This window comes from Patiria miniata, unplaced genomic scaffold (genome assembly GCF_015706575.1).
Source record: "Patiria miniata isolate m_02_andy unplaced genomic scaffold, ASM1570657v1 HiC_scaffold_9, whole genome shotgun sequence".
NCBI classification, from domain to species: Eukaryota; Metazoa; Echinodermata; class Asteroidea; order Valvatida; family Asterinidae; genus Patiria; species Patiria miniata.
The window spans coordinates 17,385,468-17,408,579 of record NW_024037076.1 but is presented as its reverse complement, the minus strand read 5'-3'; the positions used below and the strand labels follow the sequence as shown (position 1 = coordinate 17,408,579).

Genomic DNA, 23,112 nt, shown 5'->3' with positions numbered 1-23,112 from the left:
ATCATTAGGTTGATATAAAGCCAAAAGTTTTAATATTTTCGCTTGGTTTTCCTATAATTGATTCAGAATTTTGAGGCAAAGCCAAATCAGAAGACGAAGCATAGGTTTCGAAAACACCCCATTGTTTTCCCGCTTGTTTTCAGTCTCGTTCCCACAATGTCGAGCTAACAGTACGGTGCATAACAGAACGCGCCCCTTCTACTCGGACACGAGGTTGGTTAGTTTCCCGCCGTCAGCCATGTCAGCCATCATGTCAGCCGCGTGCATGAGTTTCTGAAAAATAACCAAGAAGATCTGTAAGTTTATTATAACATCATTGTATTTGTAAGGTTCGAACCATAGTCAGAGCAAGTGTAGTTATTCAACGTTATCTTTGTTATCAAGCATGTCATTGTCAAGCCAATATTTTGCGACTTTTTAGTCGGCGTGCGATGGATGGTCGAACCATGGAGCTGAAAATGGTCGAACCATGGAGGTAGGAAACATTACTGCATGTGGCCTTACGCTGGTACGCTATACAAGTCATGTCATGTAGCCTACACACTACAGCCAGAGCGGAGTACACACTGAAAAGTGATTGGTGATTTTGGTACCGATTTTGAGAGCGATTATCTTCTCATCGAGGACAAAGATTTCCAAAGTTTGGGTACTTGCTCGTAGAGAGACTCATAGGCCCTACTTTTCCATTAAAACTTCTGGCGTCTGGCCAAGAAACGACGATCAGCATGATCAGCAGTCTTCAAATTTCAAACATGAGATGCATTCTTGCCAAAAAAATTGGGGTTAAAAATCTCTCCATAAAACTTTTATGGAGAGATTTTTAACCCCAATTTTGTTGACAAGGAATCCTAAAAACTTGAAAAACTAGTTTGCCACGAACTAGTTTTTCAAGTTTTTAGGATTCCTTGTCTGCCATGTCTGCTTGTAACTTTTTAGCCCCATAATGTGGCCAGTTTACTGGACTGCCTCCGTAAACATAGGCCACACGTCCACCATCTTGGAATCTGACTCGCCGAAATTTTGTAAGTGATTTCCACATTGCGACTTCAAACCCAGTTCATTTATGCTTTAAAAATACACTTACCCTCTTAATAACAAAATTAGAACCTGCTGCCAGTGTCAGTTGCCCAGCTGCTGCGTAATTTACGACATTTTCTGGACCATTCTTGGCAACTTGATCCAACCGTGGAGCTATCTCCATGGTCCAACTGAACAATGCCCTCGTGCAGATCGTTCACCTGTCAATCACGCGTGCAGGACGCACGCCGCAGGCCCAGTGGTAGTCCGGTTCCCAGACCAAAAGATTCTGACTATTCCTGATCCTAGGAATAGTCAGAATCTTTTGGTCTGGGAACCGGACTACCACTGGGCCTGCGGCGTGCGTCCTGCACGCGTGATTGACAGGTGAACGATCTGCACGAGGGCATTGTTCAGTTGGACCATGGAGATAGCTCCACGGTTGGATCAAGTTGCCAAGAATGGTCCAGAAAATGTCGTAAATTACGCAGCAGCTGGGCAACTGACACTGGCAGCAGGTTCTAATTTTGTTATTAAGAGGGTAAGTGTATTTTTAAAGCATAAATGAACTGGGTTTGAAGTCGCAATGTGGAAATCACTTACAAAATTTTGGCGAGTCAGATTCCAAGATGGTGGACGTGTGGCCTATGTTTACGGAGGCAGTCCAGTAAACTGGCCACATTATGGGGCTAGTAACTTTTGTAAGATGGGTTTAAGACGAAAAGGATGATTGCAGCCATTTTTTCATGTCGAAGTGGTTAAAAAGATAAAATGGAAGTTTTTTCTGACGTGGTTTGTGCCGGCCGCTGAGACTGGAAGGTACTCCTTGAACTATGAGGCTCCACACAGCCTCATAGTTCTAGGAGTAACTGGAAGGTGGAAGATCGTCTGTACAAAGTGCAGGTGTGTAGTTTTGTGGGGGATGCCGAACTTACGAGCAGGGGTCAGAAAGTGACCCTAATTTCGGCACATGATAAACAACTCACAAAATCAATATTGCAAATTTTGTTGGGGACATAGGCCTACATGTAAGGCCAAACAAAAAAAATGGTGTGTTTACGGTAACGGTCTGAAAAAATCCAGGTAGGTAGGTAGGGTAGGGAAATAATTTTATTTGTAATGTTTTTTTTATTTCACCATGTTCACTCAGACAGTTCTGCAGGCTCATGCGTGTTCTTTTGCAAAATATTTGTATAAAAACATTATCCAAGCATTCAAGATACTCAATCGATACATTTCATTCCAAAGTAATTCGTACCATCCCAGGGTTCTCCCCAGGATTTTTTCAAACCTGTGGGGGAAGTGTTGCTGTGATTCAACAACCTGCGAAGCCATGGCGTGGGGTTCGGGGCCCGCTTTTTAAGGGCCCCGAAAATATTTGAGAGAAGATCTTGTACTTTTGTAGGCCCCTATTTTTGTAATTAAAGAAAAAAAAATAAAAATTACATTATGATTTACAAGTAAGTTTCAAACTGAGAAATTAATGTGAAGAAAAAAATGCGTTTGCTTTCTTTTACATGCCTTTCAAAAAAGCGTCAATTGTTGTATATAGGTCGGAAAAATTATTTCGCCAATTTTTTGGGGGTGCTGATTAATGGAGCATCACAGAGCAAGGAATCATGTTTATTTTGTGCCTGGATTATTTTCATTTCCGCCACGAAAATTATCAGTGGCCATCAAAAGTGATCAAAACTTGCCTCACCTAATAAAAAAATATTTTTGAGGTGGGTGATTCCACAATATACTACATACATCACGGCCGCTGGCTCCGCCGACATTCAGTCTGGCCGGCCGTACATCGCGCCGTGCTCACGGCGCAGTATCAGTGTGCATTACTGCACTGTGTACTGTACGGCCCATCGTTATGGCCCGAAAATCTTGCACTACTGCAGAAACACGCTACAATGTTACGCCACAAGTTCGAGCTTTGCAATCTCGTCATTTTAATGAAAAACACATACACAGAAAATAAAGATCACGTTCTGTGAATTAATTCGTAGAAATTCTTTTTCTCCACTGAAGTTTGTTTGGTATTTTTACGATCCAACTTCAGCCGACGGTACTGGTACGACGTTTGTATAGCAGTAGTCACTGGTTCCAGTCCTTCAGTATAGTATTGATTCCGTTAGCATGCGAAGGGAACCAGTGCACCTTGCTGTATGCGCTGCATGCCTGTCAGCTGGCGGTTCTAACCCGTCATCGTGTGCATTTTGATCACACATGCATCACAAAAACAGGGTTTTTTCAAGATTTTGCATGTCGAGATGAAATAATGGCATATGTAACGATTATATTGTGCATTTTAATGGCGTGAATAATGATTATAATGTGCGTATTGGGGGCTGAAAAATGTGATCGGCATTTTTGTCGGGCCGATTCGCAGTACGCACGTTTGTACGTGGGGAGAACCATGCCGTCCGTCAGCCAGGCGCACCAGTTCACCCTGATGCGTTTGTGCAAAAATAATAGTACTTCATGTAATTTGAGAATTCAAGTTTTGAGATCGTTGCGATTTCGCACGTTCAACACAGGTATGTTTGTGTCAAATCATGGTCAGTTTCAAGTGTTGAAAATAGTCTATGTTCATGGCAAATAATTAAAAGTACTTGAAATTTGTGAAATTTGTTCATTACAAATGATCAATATCAACCTTCAAAATGGCAAAAATAGGGCCAATGATTTTCCGTTTCAGAAAAGTGCAAATTCCGTTTGCAGAAATCCTAAATTCCGTTTTAGACTGAAAAATTCCGTTTCACATTTATTCATTTATTCAATACAAAAATTGGCATTTTATATACATTAGGCCTATACCATGTGCACAGAAAATAATTCCAAGACCATAATGAAATAGTCGTTTGGTTGGAGCGCGGGCAAATTGCCCCCAAAAAGATTGCTATTTTATCAACGGCCGATCAATGTACAGACGTAGTATTTAACTTCGCCACAGTCAAGTCGTATACTGCACTGCCACTGCCACACACGTGAGAAACATGCGATAGCTGTACAAGCCAATCCAATGACGTCACACACATCAGCTGGCCGAAGCGAAATTCATGTCCGCCATTTTGTTTTCGGGCTAATGTTAGCTACAAAAATAGGATACTTTACGGTAGATTATTGGACCTAAGCACGACATGCATTTCAATAGAGCCAAAGTTAGATGTTATACGAATGGTTGATTGATTGCACAGAGAAAAATAAACCTGCCGATGGAGCAAAAGAGACCCGCGAGAGCATGCCGTGAGTGTGATGATTTTCACCCGTGCGCTGGCCGACAGCTACGGCGTGCGTTGGGACTGTCACTCCCATGACCACGCGTACTACGGTAATGAACTCGTAACATTTATTGCTCTGATCTTGAACGTTTTTGTCCCACCAACATCGTGATATAAACATCACTCATTTTTTATATGGCTCCTCTGTTCAATCAATCATCAACAACTCGTTACATTTTATGAAATTGTGTTTTTTATGCCCCGCGGCGAAGCCGAAGGGGCATACTGTTTCCGCCTTGTCCTTCCGTGTGTGGGTGGGTGTGTGGGTGGGTGTGTGTGTGTGTCCGGATAAATCTTGTCAGCGCGATAACTGGAGAAATACTTAACATACGAACTTCAAATTTGGTTTGTGGATTGTTCTTGGTAATCCTAAGAAGCCTTTTGCATTTGGGGCCAAAAGGCCAAAGGTCAAGTTCACAGTGGCTAAAACAATAGAAATCTTGTCAGCGCGATAACTTGAGAAATACTTAACATATGAACTTCAAATTTGGTTTGTGGATTGTTCTTGGTAATCCTAAGAAGCCTTTTGCATTTGGGGCCAAAAGGCCAAAGGTCAAGTTCACAGTGGCTAAAACAATAGAAATCTTGTCAGCGCGATAACTTGAGAAATACTTAACATATGAACTTCCAATTTGGTTTGTGGATTGTTCTTGGTAATCCTAAGAAGCCTTTTGCATTTGGGGCCAAAAGGCCAAAGGTCAAGTTCACAGTGGCTAAAACAATAGAAATCTTGTCAGCGCGATAACTTGAGAAATACTTAACATATGAACTTCCAATTTGGTTTGTGGATTGTTCTTGGTAATCCTAAGAAGCCTTTTGCATTTGGGGCCAAAAGGCCAAAGGTCAAGTTCACAGTGGCTAAAACAATAGAAATCTTGTCAGCGCGATAACTTGAGAAATACTTAACATATGAACTTCAAATTTGGTTTGTGGATTGTTCTTGGTAATCCTAAGAAGCCTTTTGCATTTGGGGCCAAAAGGCCAAAGGTCAAGTTCACAGTGGCTAAAACAATAGAAATCTTGTCAGCGCGATAAGTTGAGAAATACTTAACATATGAACTTCCAATTTGGTTTGTGGATTGTTCTTGGTAATCCTAAGAAGCCTTTTGCATTTGGGGCCAAAAGGCCAAAGGTCAAGTTCACAGTGGCTGAAACAATAGAAATCTTGTCAGCGCGATAACTTGAGAAATACTTTACATGTGAACTTCAAATTTGGTTTGTGGATTGTTTTTGGCAATCCTAAGAAGCCTTTTGCATTTGGGGCCAAAAGGCCAAAGGTCAAGTTCACAGTGGCTAAAACAATAGAAATCTTGTCAGCGCGATAACTTGAGAAATACTTTACATGTGAACTTCAAATTTGGTTTGTGGATTGTTCTTGGCAATCCTAAGAAGCCTATTGCATTTGGGGCCAAAAGGTCAAGGGTCAAGTTCACAGTGGCTAAAACAATAGAAATCTTGTATTTATTCTGAGATTATTGGGATTAGGGATTAATTCATATAAAATCTACAGAAGACACTAATGCTGTCAATGAATGTTCCATGTGACCAAGGTACATGTAAGTTGATGTTAAAAGAGTGGTGTTATGTCATGGGAACAGTCACGGTTGCGGGGCATTTGTGTTTGTAAACACACCTGACTTGTTTATCAATGAAATTGCAGAAGTTATTTTGTTCAGATTCAAATTCCGTTTTCCGTTTCAGGAGCAGATTCCGCGAATTCTGTCCGTTTTCCGCGATCGTGGAAAGTCATTGGCCCTACAAAAAGTTTGAGGTCGGCAATTTGGCCAAAAAAAATTCCAGGTCGGTCGGGTTACCGTAAACACACCATTTTTTTTTTTTTGACCTAACTAATATAGGGCAAAAATACAACTTTTACGGGCATAAAAATATAAACCTACGAAACTAAACGTGTGCGTAACGCAACTTTTTCCCCACGCGCTGAAACATTGTGCTGCCCATTGCAAAAGCATGTGACTGCACGCAGTGCCGAACTTAGGCACAGGGTGCCGAATTTCCGGACAACATGAACGTCTTTCAAAGTGACGTGACATTACCAAAGCAGGTTCGGGATCGATTAAGTTTTGGTATCGCAACATGCGCTATGCCCACATGCTGTGTGTCGACGGGAGTACCGGGTAAATCGATACTGCATACCGTAGGTCAAAAAATAATAATCGACTCTTATGGTGCCGAAATTCGGGACGTCTACCCTATCCAAGCTTCACAGAGTTTTTATTTCTTTTGTACTTTGTCATTTCAGACTGATTCCCGAGGCGACAAATCTGAGGAGCTTCCTGTTTGCATGTCTACTGGTCATTTTTACATGTGCATGTCACAGGCTGTCAATAAGGACTAAAGGTAATTATCCATGGGAATGTCGGCATGATGACAGAGATCACTATTAACCCTAACTAACCCCCCTTGCGTATTTTTACTGGAAAGTATCCTGAATCCGCCAAAATCCATCAATTTTGCCATGCAATAAAAAGTTGGTTGGCAGTGAGTCCATCAGAATGCACCAGTTAGCCGGGAGTAAATCTGTTGAGATCCTGAGTCCATCAAAGTCCCCCAACTGCTGAATATGGAGGTATCCTGAATCCATCAAAATCCTGCAGTACCGATAGGCTTACTGTCCTGAGTCCATCAAAATCCCCCAACTTTTTCAATATGGAGGTATCCTGAATTCGCCAAAATCCTCCAAATCAGGGGTGTGGATTTTGATGGATGCAGGTACGTTAGGGTTAATCAGTGAATCATATAACCAGTTTGTGTCAGACGACTTGTTTACACGATCAGGCTGTTTTTATACACACACGTCTCATGGGTAAAAATGTCGAGCGTGCCTCGACTTGCCTCTGGATGACGTCTAAACACACTAATTCGCCATTCGTTTGTACACAGAGACAAAGTCTGAGAATGACAGTAGTCATTCAATAAGACAACCCCCAAAATGGACAGAGCACATGCACACAGACAATAGGGGGTACTGATATTGATACGCTCACGATGCATATGCGATGTATGCATTAGGACACCCTTTGCGACACTGATGCATGCAGCAATCATGGGCCGTGCCAAACCACTTTTCACTTGACACTTTTTGTCAACCGCAGAACAGGAAGTCGATGCCAATGCATGAGTTTTGAATGCTGGCTTACACAAAGGATGTAATGCTTTTTATGGAAAGGGGACTGTGATTAACACGCCGACTTGAGCGAAATGGCGACTTACAAAAGCCGAATTAGAAATAAAAAAAATCAATGGAAATGCATTACAGACAATCGGGACTTAAGTCAGACGGCAGACTTGAGTGATTTGACAAGTTGTACGATGTCGGTTTAGCCGGAGTTTTCTGTATATCAGAAGTTGGCTGCTATATTTTGCCTTTCAATCTTTCGGAAGTTTCCCTACAACTGAGGGCGCTGTTGCTGTGATGTTATTCAAGGCACACTTCATAAATAAACTCAATAATTAAATTCAAGCATCCTGTTTATTTCTTGCTCAATTTTTTTTCCCAGACTGACATCTGAGAAATCTCCAGTGTGCAGATCCACAAGTGATGCATGTGCATGTAATTCAGCTGTCGGGGGAAAAACAGAAGGTAATTATTCATATTTAATCTGCATTATGTTCTTAACCTCAGCTGCTTTGAAAAGGACCAGACATTGTATACTTTAAATATAAATGCAGGTGCTACTTGATTCTTTTGGCTCTTGCACCAATATGCAAAGTGTTGCAAGGTAATTGTTTTATTTGGGGGTGGGGTGGGGGGGGGGAAGGGGTAAACATTTTGTGAACAGGGCACTCGCACATCCTTGCTGAAGTGGGCACTTGGCCTCCATAAAATCAAAGGGTGTGGGGGGGGGGGGCTGGTTCCATCTTCCATTGGCGGGCTGTTCAAGCTAGACAATCATGCACACTATCCGACAATATATGGCGCTCTTCCGGGCATGCAGTTGTGCAAAATTCCAAAAAGGGCACTTGTACAAGGCCGCTGGTACAAAAAGAGCACCTGTTATACCATCTTCTCCTCATTCCTCCTCCCACTTTTACCATACTCCCGACCCACGCCTCTGATATTTCATTTTATTTTTATTTTGCTGGAATAAAAAACAGACAAATTGAAAAGTTTTCCATGAGAATGTTGGCGGGATGACTGAGAACACTTTTAATCAGTGGAAAACCAGTGTGTGTCAGATGACGTGATAACACGATCTGGTTGTTTTTATATTTACACACGTCTGAGGGGGTTAAAATGTCAAGCGTGCCTCAACTCGCCTCCGGATGACGTCTAATCTTCCATTCGTTTGTTCACAAACACAAAGTCTGAGAATTTGGTGGAGGGGTACCGTATGTTGACATTGAACAAAGCCGCTGTGTACGGCCTAATGTTCTACAATTTATGCTCCGTGGACACACCCCGGAGTGTTGAACAAAAATGAGGTTGCGGTAAGAAATATTGTACAAATACTGTTGAAATGACTCTTGCAAATCAGTATATCTGGGGTTTGGCTGTATATCAGAAGTTGGCTGCTATATTTTGCCTTTCAATCTTTCGGAAGTTTCCCTTCCATTGAGGGGGCTGATGCTGTGATGTCATTCAAGGCACATTTAATAAATAAACTCTATAAATAAACTCAAGCATCCCCTTTATTTCTTGCTCAATTTTTTTCCCAGACTGACATCTGAGAAATCTCCAGTGTGCAGATCCACAAGTGATACCTGTGCATGTAATTCAGCTGTCAGGAAAAACAGAAGGTAATTATTCATATTTTATTTGCACAATGTTCTTAACTTCAGCTGCTTTGAAAAGGACCGTAATCATTGTAGGCCTATTCTTAAAATATAAGTGCAGACTACTTGATTCTTTTAGCTCTTGCGCCAATATGCAAAGCGTTTCAAGGCAATGTTTTATTTAGGGGTGGGGGTGGAGGGGTAAACATTTTGTGAACAGGGCACTCGCACATCCTTGCTGAAGTGGGCACTTGGGAAAGATTTCCATATATGAAGTTCACTCAACACTCTGTGTACAAACCCTATGAGAGTGGACTGAAAAAGTGTTTTCTAAGAAAATGCTTGTATTTTCTCACTGCTGAAATTGACTTTGATGACATGAAATTGCTATCTTGGGGCTTGTTAGTCAATACAGAGGAAAATTAGTGAACTTCATATATGGTAATCTTGCCGGCACTTGGCCTCCACAAAATCAAAAGGTGGGGGGGGGGGGGGGGTCCTGGTTCCATCTTCCATTGGTGGCGCTATTCAAGCTAGATGATCATGCACACTATCAGACAATATATACATCGCTTTACAGGGCAGCACAATTGCATACAGTTGCGCAAAATTCCAAAATGGGCACTTGTACAAATGTACAAGGCCGCTGGTACAAAAAGGGCACTTGTTTTTCCATCTTCTCCTCACCCCTCCTCCCCCCCCCCCCCCCCCCCCACCATACCCCCGACCCCCGCATCTTCTATTTTTATTTCATTTATCATTTCGCAGGTATGAAAAAACAGACATACAACTATAAACAGTAATGTACAATTATGGATATTAGAATGACCAATATACAAGAAAATTGCACCCCTGCAGGATCACTAAAAAAAAACATGTTCTTTGCTTTGCCATGCATTGCATGTGTGCAACTGTTTCTGGAAATTGATGATTGTATTTCTTTTTCACACACATTTGTCTGAAAAAAACTAGACTAAATTTGCGGTAGGTTCAAAGTGTGTGGGCCGGTTTTATATTAAAGGGAAGATACAACATTTGCAATCATCAAAAAACGAAATGATCAAGTTGTCATGAAATATCTTACTGGATTGTTTGGGAATGACAGTCTAAAGCATAATGTAAAGTTGTGGCTCCTGGTGTGCTGACATTTTCTAGAAAAACTGTAATTTTCCAATGTTGGTCGGCCAACCAGCGCTGGAGAAAACTGGCTTTTTTCAAAAAGTGCTCCTTCCTTTTTTATATTTAGTTCATCTGCATTTTCTGTGCAATTGATTACACACCTGTGAAGACTACAACCCTGCTAGACTGATTCTCTGATCTTTCAATTCCCCAAAGTCTATAAATTGCCCCGTTTCATCTTAAGTGGGGTCGGGGAATCAGACTACAAGAATATGATTGGTTTTCTTGGTTTTTCCAGCATCTACGAACCCAAAACATGAAACAAGTCAGTGTAACAATATTGGCTATAAAATACTATTCCTTCAAATCCATTTATTTCTGAAAATTGCAGCAAAAGCAAATGTTGTACATTCCCTTTAAATTATATGCTTTAAAATTGTACATGTTAATGTGTTTTCCTTTCAGAAACTGAATCATCTGGGCTTCAAGCTGAAGGTCTTTTGTGGTGCTGTTCTGCTTTTTATGTGTTAATCACAATGTAAGTATGGTGCATGTAACTGAATTTAACCCACCTGGGGAAAGTTCATATTCAGATCAATATGTAAAAACCCACTAAAACCTTGCAGTTCAGTTTCAGGTGAAGTGTTATACAACACCTGAATAAATCCCAGTCATCTGATTGGTGGATCGTTGATCACATGTCATTTAATTATTCGTACCAGCGCGCGTGGCACGCAGCGCACAGTGCAATAGAAGTTCCATTGCACGGTGTCACTGCTGCCGGTGGTGTCGCTGTTTTAAATCAAGATAAATTGAATCTGATTGTTCTTAACCTGTCAAACAGTTTGCATTAATATAAATATGATGAACTAAGTCAAACTTTTAAACAGTTTTTAACCTGAATAAACTGGCTATTAAAAGTCAACCAATCAGATGACAGGGATTTATTCAGGTGTTATATAAAACAAATAATGAATGTTTCAAGTTCGTGCAATGGAAAAAATAATTTCATTCGGTGACATAAACCTGAATTGCACTCACCTCATGAAATTACTCTTACCATTGCACTCACAAACATTCATTATTTGTATATTAAAGGGCTCATTGGAATGATATGGAATTTGTTGAAATGCATTCCTTGAAATGTCCCTTGAAATACCGGTAAGAAAAAAGCTATACTTTGTACAAATGTTAAACATTTGTACACATATTAAACATGTTTAACCCTAACCTCCCCAACTCCACCGAAATCCTTCCCCCTATTTTGGTGGATTTTAGGGGACTTGGTCCTGCAGGCCTGGTTTGACTAAATATTGATGGAGTATGATGGACTTGGTCCTGGAGGCCTAAAGCAGAGCGTGCATTGAAAGCAGTGTGATTGGTGGATTTTGGTGGACTCGGTCCATTCTTTAGTAAAAGGCAGTAGGGAGTTAGGGTTGAAATGTGTTGCCTTAGATTCATATCAAGCAGGTTTAAAAATCAGCATTAAGAAAACCAGCCACAATTTATATGTATGTCTTCTTTTCGTAGTGGTTGTTCGAGTGAAGGTTGACTCGCCAAGATTTCTCAGCATTCTCTTGAAGGTGTGAATGCTGTGGATGTTTGTGTCAACTCCATCAGGATCGTACGTGCAGCTGCCAGGTAAATCCCGCACACTTCCTGAGTGCATGCGTTTGTTTATGGTGTAAATCGAGGACACACATGTGCAACATCATCAGGACGACGACCTCAATTAGAAAACGTGTGCAAAACCAATGAGAGCTGTTGCGAAAAGTTAAACTACAAACAAAGGAAAAGGGAAGAGGAACAAAAGAAAATCCCAGATTTACACCATAAACAAACATGTGCGTGTACATGTAGGTGTCATCCTTAATGGTGTACTGTACTGTGATTTATAAAATCAATATGATATAGGTTATAACAAGTTTGAAAACACCATCTTTGTTCAAAAACACACCTTCCTGTACAGGGTGTTTAAAATAAAAAAGGAAACCCAACTTCAAAGAATGAGTATGGACAGATGATATGTTTACTGGCTATAAAACTGATATTATTTGAAAGCGTAATCTCTATGCTTTTCAATGATACCGTGTTTAGGTTTTCTGAGTCATGCATCACTGAGCATCATTGTCCTGAAAATAGGATGCAAAAATGTAGCTGGTTCACTTTCATAAAAAAAAAACCCACTGGGAACGGTGTGCCTATTACGAAAATGTCTGTGAAATGGCTTGAATGTTAATCCTCGGGAAAATGGCACATTGTTTTAAACGTGGCTTGGTCAAATCGAGAAATTTATGACAAACAATAAAATCCAGTTCTGAAACCAACCCTATTTGTGTTTTGGTTTCTTTTTATGCATTGGTGTCTTCTTCTTGAGTACTTATTATCATGCACACAATGCCTATTGTGTTTGACATGAAAGTGAACCAACTGCAATTTTGCATCAAAATCTCTCGACAATGGCGCTCAGTGATGCATGACCCTGGAAATGTAAACAAGGTATCATTGAAAAGCATGGAGATTACGTTTTCAGACGATACCAGTTTTATAGCCAGTTAACATTTAGTCTGTCCATATTGGTTCTTCAAAGTTGGGTTTCCTTTTTAATGAAACACCCTGTGGTTGCCCAAATTTCCATTCATAGAAAATTCAGCTGAAAACCATCCTCTTTCTTACTGTATAAGCAGTAAGCATTTGTGATATTTTGCTGAAAGAGCTGCAAACAGTAGTTAGCCTTTGATTCAGTAGTATATTTGTCCACAATGGTTTCAGTAAATTTGAAGCACATGGACTGTTTAATGTGCAAGACCCCGTTTGAAAATGAGGAAAATGGCAATGACAGGTACAGCTTGAAAGTTTGTGGCTTATCTCCTGTGCAGTTTGAGGGGCAGGATGGGTTTCTTTGTCACTCGTGCACATCAAGCATGTACAACAAACTACAAGTACATGTAGGAGAAGTGCACGTTCAAAGGAGAGACCATATAGCTGCCCCTCAACAGACAAAACATATAGACAGCTAAAATATCGGTGGTCAAACGAGGGTCTGATGTGCGAATCCCCATTTGTAAGAAAAGGAAAGGGATTTAATAAATTGGTTACTCACGTTACGAAAATGTAATGCGAGTAACCAATTTTTGTGCTTCTTGTTTATCATACATAACACGTTTTTCTGGATGTCATCTTTGGTGCTTTGGTAGGTCTAGGTCTACTCTATCTAAAATGGAGACGCACAAAATTGGTTACTCACGTTACGAAAATGTAACATGAGTAACTGATTTTGTGCGTCTTGTTTATCATACATAGCACATTTTTCTGGATGTCATCTTTGGTGCTTAGGTTGGTGTACCGGTAGGTCTACTCTAACTATCATGGAGTAAACAGTTATTAAACCTTTTCAGTAATAAAAGCCCAAGCAAGGAAACTCACAAGTACATCAAAAATGTAACATGAGTAACTGTGGAATTGCCCATATGCACATGTGTACATTTAGACAGAAATAAGTTGTTTTGTGCTACACTAAACCAGAAAAGAAAGTCACCCCTAAATACTTTTTGTCTAACTCAAAAACTGCTGGGCACATCTTGCTCAAATTATGACTTATCAGTACAGACATTCCTTAGCAATCCAGCTATACTCTTTGTTCGGCCCAAAACAGTGATAATTGGTACAAAATTATGCATTTAAGACGAAACTACCGAAAAATAGTTGCACTTTTGTGTACATGAAAGGTGAGTGTGAACCACAACTTGCACGTATACAAAAGTGCAACTGTTTTCAGTATCATTTGTCATAAACTGCATAATTTCGTACACATTATCACCGTTTTGGGCCTAATAAAGTGTATGGCTGAATTGCTAAGCATTTTTGTACTGTTTGGTTGTTATTTGAGCGAGAGGTGCTCAGTTGGTTTTGAGTTAGACAAACAAGTATTGGAAAGGGGGGAGGACTTTCTTTTTGATTGAGTGTATATGGCCTACCGGTCCTTTTCCCACTATGCTTGCAAGCATTAAATATGTTCCCCCTCCCTCTGCCCCTTCGACTGAAGGCCTCAATCATGCAATCCGTAGAACTGTAAAGATTCAATTTTGCTTTGTCTTAAATTCATATCAGGTACTTTTAAAAACAATTAAGAGAAACACCCACATGTTATGGCTTCTTTTGCAGTGGTGGTTCAAGCATTCATGTACCTCAACGAGTCAAGATTTTGCAGCATTCTCTTAAGGTTTGAATCGCTCCATCAGAATTGTAGCACACAGCTGCATTGTAGCAAGTTAATATTGTAATTTGAACTTACTACAGGTATGCTCGTATTGAAAGTTTGAAATACCGACTTTAGCCCAAAAGAAGCCTTCCTGTAGACACCATCTCCTCAGTTCTGTTTCGTAAAGATAGCAAATAGTACAGAAAAAAAGGTTATGTTTTTCTAAATCAGATGTAAAGTTACACAGCCCTGCTGAATAATTTTGAGTCAACTGTATTTGTTTATTTATCCACTGGCATCAGTAAACATGAATAATACGGATTGTTTGATGTGCAAAACCCCATTTGTAAATGAAGAAAAGGACAATGGCAGGTACAGCTTGCAAGACTGTGGCTTATCCCCGGCGCAGTTTGAGGGGCAGGATGGGTTTCTTTGCCACTCATGCAAATCAAAGCAAATGCAACAAACGAGAAGAGCTTTAAGTAAGAGATCAAGCAGCTGTCTCTTGGAACATCCTGAGTGTTTAATGTGCCAAACCCCATTTATAAAAGGCCCTAAAGGGTACAGCAGGGTCAGCTTAAAGGCTTTGGGGATTTCCCCTGAGCTGTTTGGAGGGCAGGATGGATTCATTTGTTACAAGTGTCATCCACGTGCCTTGCAACCAAGAGCGGCACAAGCCAAACGTAAGAAGGACCCAAAATACATGTATCCGCCCTCGCCTGTAAGGAGATCACAGCAACATAAATGTGAGAGAGGGGGGAGGTCATTCTCTCCAAACTGGCAAAACACACGTGGGCATACCTATCGTAAGAAATTGAAAGAAAAGGTGTTATCAGCTATAGACAACAGCAAATATGAGGGCATTTTTAGAGAGCTGTTTCAAAGTAAAACTGCCTCAAAGGGTTCTCATCGACCTTTAAAAAAGGTAGTCCGAAAAGAAATCAAGGCTAATCGCAACCCCCTCTTTGCTCTCCCTGTTACTGCTGACCATGTTGCCAACTTCAATTGGGACAAAGTTGTTGATGAAGCTTCTTCCCGCATGCCGATTCTTGTCAATGTCCTGAAAGCTGCCCTCCCAGATCCATCCAAGCAGGTGAAAGGAAGGGCGTTCTGTGGTCGTCTGAGGAGATCAACACAGGAGGAGTATTGTATTCGTAACCAGCGCCTGGGCTTCATATTGGCAGTTATTTTGTATTCACAAAGGCCAAGCAAATGTCATTTCATTCAAGGCTGTATATCTCTGCAACTATGGAAACATGGATGCAGCCAAAAAGTTGTGGAGTGTTTGAATGCTCTTGGTGTATGTAAGGGAAAAGGTGCAACTGCCAGACAGCAGTCCAATCTGACGATAAACCCAGCACAAAAACAGAAACAGTGGCAGCAGGCACTAAGTAAACAACTCGAGTCAAGTGCCACAGCTGTGGGGGATAGCGAGACACGTGAGGCATCCTTATCTAATGAAGTGGAGGCAGGTGTTCTGAATGAAACACATTCACCTTGCACAGGTGACGTGGATGATGATGCTTCTGATATGAGTGTTTCTGCTGACGACAAATCTGATAGTGATGCTGAACCCTCTCAAGTTGTAGAATCTGTTTCAGCTGCAGCAAACGTAGATTTGCCAAGTACATCAAGCAGTAAACATGATTCTTTCATGGAGCACACATCCCAGGAAAAAAAAGATCAGGCCCCTAAACTAAAGCACATGCCCCCATGGCACATCTCACTCAAACTTGAAGAACCTGAACGTGGGTATATCTTAGTGTGTGACAATGTTTTGATGCAGTCACCTAAACTTACCAACGAGTTAAAGTTGCAGGCCTCGATATTTGCTGTCAGGAATAGAGTTGGATTTGACCAACAGATGGATTACACTATGAAACATGCTGAAGATATTCCCCTTTCATGCTTTCTTCCAACTTTCTCTGATTGGAGAAATTTGAAGCAGAGGATGTGCCGAATTTTGGAGCACATTTTGAAAGATCATTTGCCATTTTTGAAGGGAGTTGAAAGCTCTGCTCCACAGCGGCACCAGCACAGTGATGCTTTGAGTAAAAAAAGTGAAATTGTCAGTTTAGGCGTGGTAGATGAAAACCCCTTCAGCACACCAGGCTCCGTCTGTATACTTGAGTCACTTCATCAGTTTGTTCCATCGTACGGTGATGAGAACTTGTACCCAATTGTATGCTTTGGGGACGGGCTCTCTGTGGAGAAGATGGTTGATGCCAAATGTGCAAAAGCTAGTGGGGCTTCCGCATCAGATAGGTTGGAGGGACTAGTGCAGTGCCCGCAAGACTTTCATCGAAGAGGTCTTTTGCTCCAAGACACAATGGATAGATTCTTCAAAGAGACAAGTGTAAAAGACCGGGGGACGCTCTTTCAGTTGAAACAGGAGTTTGGTCATCAATCTGTCAAAAGGAATGTCATGGCAAACTTCAATCATGTGGAAGATCTTATTGAGTTCTGTACACGTGCATTCAGCATAATGCTAGCACTCAAGCTTGCCCAACTACCAGATATCTCCACAAGGCCTGAAAACTGTCCATCTTCAGGAAGCACCACTTCTGAAAGGATATGGCTCACTAAATTCATCTGGGAAATGATAGATTTCATTTGGCCTGAAATTCCGAGTAAAGACATACACAAAGCATGTGAGCAACAAGAAACGGGTGCTGCACTTGATTTTGATGGCCGTTATGGTGATGTGGAAAATGCCACCAATGATGATGCCTGTAAGTGTGGTGAATCAACGGGAGAAGGAATGATCAGATGCTTCAACAATGAATGTGGTTGGTTTCATTACTCTTGTGCAAATGTTGATGGTCCCGTTAAAGGGGATTGGTGGTGCTCAGCAGAGTGCCGGGCCTCCAAGTCCTACAGGTATTGTAAATGCCATAGAAAGACAGGAAAGGAACGCAAAATGATCCAGTGTGAGTTGCAAAGTCATTGTACTTCCAATGAGTGGTACCATCCTGATTGCATAGGAGGGGCTAAAGATTTACCAGATGAGTGGTATTGTTCTCCTGAATGTACACAACGAGCCTTAGACAGATGTGCAAGTGATGGGGTCCTGGAATATTCCAGAGCCTTGTTATATGAGGGTCTTTGCCATCTAGCCTTCCGTGATGCAGTACGTGAGGGTGATGGACCAGCCATCCTCAGCCACTGGAGGATCAACACCCTACAGTTTTGGAATAACAGGCATCTCAAATATGTTGATTTGGCACACAACATGTTGGCAGGAGTCAGTGGATTTTACCCTGCCAGAGTTGCACATGACATGACCTGGAACAGAGTGGCAAATGTAAAAGGTCAGGCAGATTGCAATATTGGTCTGGACCTGGTGAAAGAAATCCCATCTGCAGTCTACTGTGAGATGTTGTCTGAAGTGCAAGGTGTGTATCCAAAGGATCCAAGAGACCAGCGTAGGAAACTGAGTGATACGTTGTGTGGTCATCTGGATGACTTCTTTTTGAAATCCAAATCAGGAATCCAAGATGAGGCATCTGAGCAGAAGGGTCAGAAATTCCATCAGGACATACAATGCTTTGCAGCTTCATACATGGATGATGGCCTCTTTGATTTCGTTCCAGGCAGACATCACAAGTCCTTTCCTTTTTTCAAGCACTCGTTGAGTGTGAAATCCCCAGAAACAATGGGTGCAAAGCTCATACAACTCAGTCAATGCATGGACATGAGTAGAAACTCTGTACAGTCATGAATATGGGGGCATTATAACCAGGACGTGTGGTACCAATGAGAAAATTAGTCGAAGATATAGACACATAAATTTACCATATGGGTTTCCTTTTACTAATTGTGTACCTACATGTACATCTCAGATTTGACTGAAAGTAGGAAAGAAACTGGTGTGACGGGTATTTGACTAGTCCATGGGTCACACATGTGGATTGTATTCCTACCTATGAATAAAGTTTTTATCCCAGTTGGTAACATACACATAACTTTCACATTGCAATTCTGATCAGTGATTACCGATCCCAGCATTGGTCAGTGTAGGCCTATAAGTTTAATGGAAGACATAATTATGTGTAAACCCTCTTATTTGCTACCTTGATATCAGAGAATGTTCACCATTATTTGGGGGATCGTACCGATATGTGTTGGTGTGAATTCAACTACCGGTATTTGCATGTCATGTGATTGCAAGAAGCACTCAGAAGGCAAACTTGCCAATTAAATTATAATGACAATAATAAGTTGGTTTTGAAAGGATGCCAGGAGTAAAATAGCCAAATGTGGAGCAGCACAGTTGTTAACTTTAATATTTTGCATACATGTCATAAACACAAATAAGTAGGTTTCTGAATGCAGACCATGTACAGGGAACAATATGGGAAGATCTCAATTTTTGGTGTCTTCTCTTCACAGTGGTCCTTTACAGTGACGGTGACAAATCAAGAGTGTGCAGATGAATCTACAAGTTGAGCTGTGGCTGGTCGCACCATCTCCATCAGTTTCAGATAATGTAGCTGTCAGTTAAATGTACAGCCAGAATAGTACCTCAATATGTGGACGAACTGGTATTCGAGACTCTTCAGTTGCAATATGAGTCAGACAGAAGTCCCCACTCTACGTATAGAATCCGAAGGGTAAACTTTCCAACAGATGCATTCAACCAATACCTTCCTTTTGTTCATTGTGCTTGAAACAAGTGATTTGTGGTTTATTTTTATTTTTTAAACAATGTGTTCTATATGTAATTCTGCGGCAGTACTAGTGTGAAATAATACACTGTTACTTCACATATTTGTAGTCAACTGTTTTATAGATTACTCCACAATGGCCTCCTCAGGAAATACAAACACTCCTGAGTGTTTGATGTGCAAGTCCCCAGTTGAAAACATGGATAACAGCTGGAGGAGGTACAGCTTCAAGCTCTCAGGCCCTTCCCTTGAACAGTTTGAAGGGCAGGATGGATTCCTTTGTTCTTCATGTAAATCAAAGCATCTGCAACAAACTGCCAGTCAAACACAAACTGGTCAAGTGAAAAAGAGACCTAGCTTCTCTTTTTACTCAAAACAAAAAGCTCGTAAAAAGCCTAAGTATAGTGTGCCACATGTGTCTTCATCACATTCGAAAGTGAAAACCCGTCAGAATAGGACCTCTTACAATTGTAAATTGGTAGAGTATGTTTCAAAGGCAATCCAGGAAAGTCGATACGCTCGAGCTATCAGGGCCATTCTTCATCATAGCAAACAATCAAAGAAAGCATTCTGTACGGTTGCCAGCACAGCTGTCCGACAAGAAATCAGCAGCTGTGCCCTTAAAACACTACAATGGTCTGTTACCGCTGGAAATATCGCAACGTTCAAATGGGACAAACTTGTTGAGGAGGCTGCTTCACACATGCCAATTCTTGTAAATGTTCTGAAAGGAGCTCTTCATCGTCACCAGGTGAGGCTCTCAACACGACGAAACAAGTGCATGCCTGGCCAGCGCCTGGGCTTTATCTTGTCGTTGATTTTGTATTCAAATCGGCCGATCAAATACAGTTTCATTCAAAGTTGTATGTCTGTGAAGCTGAAGAGACATGGATGTATAACTAGTATTTTTGACTGCTTGCATGCTCTTGGTGTATGCCAAACTCGAACATACACACCCTTGTCAATAGATATAGCAGGGACAGACAACACTAAAAGGCAAAAACAGTGGCAGCTCAATCTAAGTCAGCAGCTTGAGTCAAGTGCCACAGTTGCGGCAGATAGTGAGACCCAAAGAATATCACCTTGTGGTGAAGACCAAGCAGCTGTTCTGAATGAAACACATTCACTTGTAGCTGACATGGATGATGATGCTTCTTCTGAAATGAGTGTTACTGCTGACGACAACTCTGATAATGATGCCGCAACCTCTTCTGTTGCAAAATCTGCTTCAGCTGCAGCAAACGTAGATGATTTGCCAAGTACATCAAGCAAACATGATTCAAGCAGTAAGGACACATCACAGGAAAGAAAAGATCAGGCACCTGAAGTAAAGCAAATGCTTCCCGCAATGCATAATCCACACAGATTTGAATACCTCGACCCAGGGTATATCATAGTGTGCGACAGTGTGTTGATGCAGCTAGCTAAACGTAGACCTTTCAAAGAGTACCAGTTACAGGCTTCAACCTTTGCTGCAAGGAATAGAGTTGGATTTGACCAATCGTCGGATTACACAATGAAACGCGCCGAAGAAATTCCGCTTTCCTGTTTTCTTCCAACTTCCGATGACTGGGAAGGATTGAAGCAGAGAATGTGCTTAATTTTGGAGCGCATTTTGAAAGATCATTTGCCGTTTTTGAAAGGAGTGGAATGTTCTGTTCCTGAGCAAAACCAGCACAGTGATGCCTTGAGTGAGAGAAGTGAAATTGCGAGCTTAGGCGTGATAGATGAAAACCCCTACAGCACATCAGGCTCAGTCCGTATGCTTGAGTCACTTCATCAGTTTGTTCCATCGTATGGTGATGAGACTTTGTACCCAATTGTATGCTTTGGGGACTTGCTCTCCGTGGTGAAAATGTTTGATGCTAAATGTGCAAAAGCTAGTGGGGCTTCTGCAGCAGAAAGGTTGGAGGGACTAGTGCAGTGCCCGCAAGACTTTCATCGAAGAGGAGTTTTACTCCAAGACACAATAGATAGATTCTGTAAAGAGGAAAGTGCTAAAGAGACTGGTACACTTTGCCAGATTAAAGAAGACTTTATTCATCGTTCTGTCAAGCAGAAGGTCGCTGAAAATTTCAGTGATGCCGAAAATCTTCTGAATTTCTGTACACATGCGCTCAGCACTATGCTAGCACTCAATCTTGCAAAGTTAAAAGGAACCACCAAAACTCCTGCAGATTTTCCAACTTCAGGAAGAGCCTCCCAGAAAAAGAAATGGCTCACTGAATTCACAGAACAAATGGTAGATTTCTTATGGCCAAGACTTCCATGTGATGGCAGCCTAGACAAAGTGTGTAAGCAAAACGAGACACAGGTTTGTCTTGACAAGAAAGACTTTGGCGATATTCTTGATGATATGGTAAAAGGCACCAATGGCTGCAAATGTGGCGAGTCCAGTGGAGAAGGATTGGTCCGATGTTTAAACAGGAAATGTGGTTGGTTCCACTACTCTTGTGCAAAAGTTGATGGTCCCGTGGAAGGTGATTGGTGGTGTTCAGCAGAGTGCCAGGCTTCCAAGTCCTTCGTGTATTGTAAATGCCATAAAAAGACAGGGAAGGAAGATAATATGATCCAGTGTGAGTTGCAAAGTCATTGTTCTTCCAATGAGTGGTACCATCCTGAGTGCATAGGAGGGACTAAAGATTTACCAGATAAGTGGTATTGTTCTCTTGCATGTAAACGACTTGGCTTAAAAAAATCCAAAAGTGATGGGGTCCAGGAATATTCCAGAGCCTTGTTATATGAAGGTCTTTGCCATCTAGCCTTCCGTGATGCAGTACGTGAGGGTGATGGACCAGCCATCCTCAGCCACTGGAGGATCAACACCCTGCAGTTTTGGAATAGCAAACACCTCAAATATTTCATCTTGGCTCATAACATGCTAGCAGGTGTCAGTGGGTTCTATCCAGCCCGAGTTGCACATGACATGACCTGGAACAGAGTGGCAAATTTAACGGGTCAGGCAGATGGCAATATTGGTCTGGATCTTGTTAAGGAAATCCCAACTCATGAGTATTGGGAAATGGTGTCCAGAACACAAGATGGGTATCCAGAGAAAGAGGGGGAACAGCAGGGCAAACTGAGTGATGAATTTGTACGTGATTTGGATGGCATCTTCTTGAAATCTCAGACATCTGGAGCAGCACAATCTGCTCAGGAGAAACTCAAATTTGATCATGATGTCAAGTATTTCGCTTCTGCATATATGCATGATGACCTCTTTGATTTTGTCCCAGGTAGACATCACAAGTCCTTCCCATTTTTCAAGAACACTGTAAATGTGAACTGCCCTGAATTAATGGGGAAAAAGCTCTTGCGACTCAGTCAGTGCATGGACAGTTGGAGGGGTGTTGGGAAGTCTTGAATGCAATTGTAAAATCAATTCAGTCACCATTGTTGGAGGGAACCGAACTGGTACATGTAGAGAGGGTCTCATGTAGAGACTTGTGCGTGTGCCATTTATTATCTTATGTCAATTGTTCGGCTGTTTGAGATGCAGATTCCTCATGACTGAGAGTAGACCACATGTCTGTATCTTGTTGATCGACATTTGTTAGGGCAAATCATTTGTGTGAAATAAATCCTAATGAACTATTGTTCAGCCATGTTGGTTTTGTGCTTCAATATCTAATATTTGTTCCTATATTACACATAATACACATAATGCGCCACGTCGCATTGTTACGTCGCATTCATGCTGGTGGCCCAGAATCTCTGACCTGCAGAAATCAAGATATAATGAGGGATGTTACAAAGCAATGTGGTCAGTATTCTGGATGCATGTACATCAGCAAATGCCACAGGTAATGTAGTCCTGCACGAAGGTAGCCAGACACTTGAAACAATTCTGTGATCTGCAAAAGAAAAATGTGTAGTTCATACCACTTGTCAATACTATATTTGGAAATGAAATTTTTATTTTTTTTTCTTTTTTTTATGCTTGGTCTCTGTCTCGGTGTCGGTCTCTGAATTCTCAGTCTCACTCTTGGCCTCAGTCTCGGCTTTCAAAAATCTCGGTCTTGGAAGTCCGGTCTTGGTCTCAGTTTTGAATGTCTCGGTCTTGGTCTTGGACATGGAGATCTCGACTACAAAACTGACA

The 23,112-nt window shown here is 41.4% G+C and overlaps 1 protein-coding gene across 11 annotated transcripts in view; it reads left to right on the top strand.

Annotated features, from left to right (window-relative positions):
* Positions 1 to 236: 236 nt before the first annotated feature.
* Positions 237 to 23,112, top strand: part of LOC119720342 — a 40,591-nt gene continuing 17,715 nt past the window's right edge. For 4 of the 11 annotated variants that reach the window (XM_038189984.1, XM_038189985.1, XM_038189986.1 and 1 more), the window contains exon 1: positions 14,374 to 18,959. In XM_038189984.1, the coding sequence (XP_038045912.1) occupies positions 14,654 to 18,067 (3,414 nt within the window). In that variant the 5' untranslated portion in view covers positions 14,374 to 14,653 and the 3' untranslated portion in view covers positions 18,068 to 18,959. The other 7 variants (XM_038189988.1, XM_038189992.1, XM_038189989.1 and 4 more) reach the window with 4 other exon arrangements.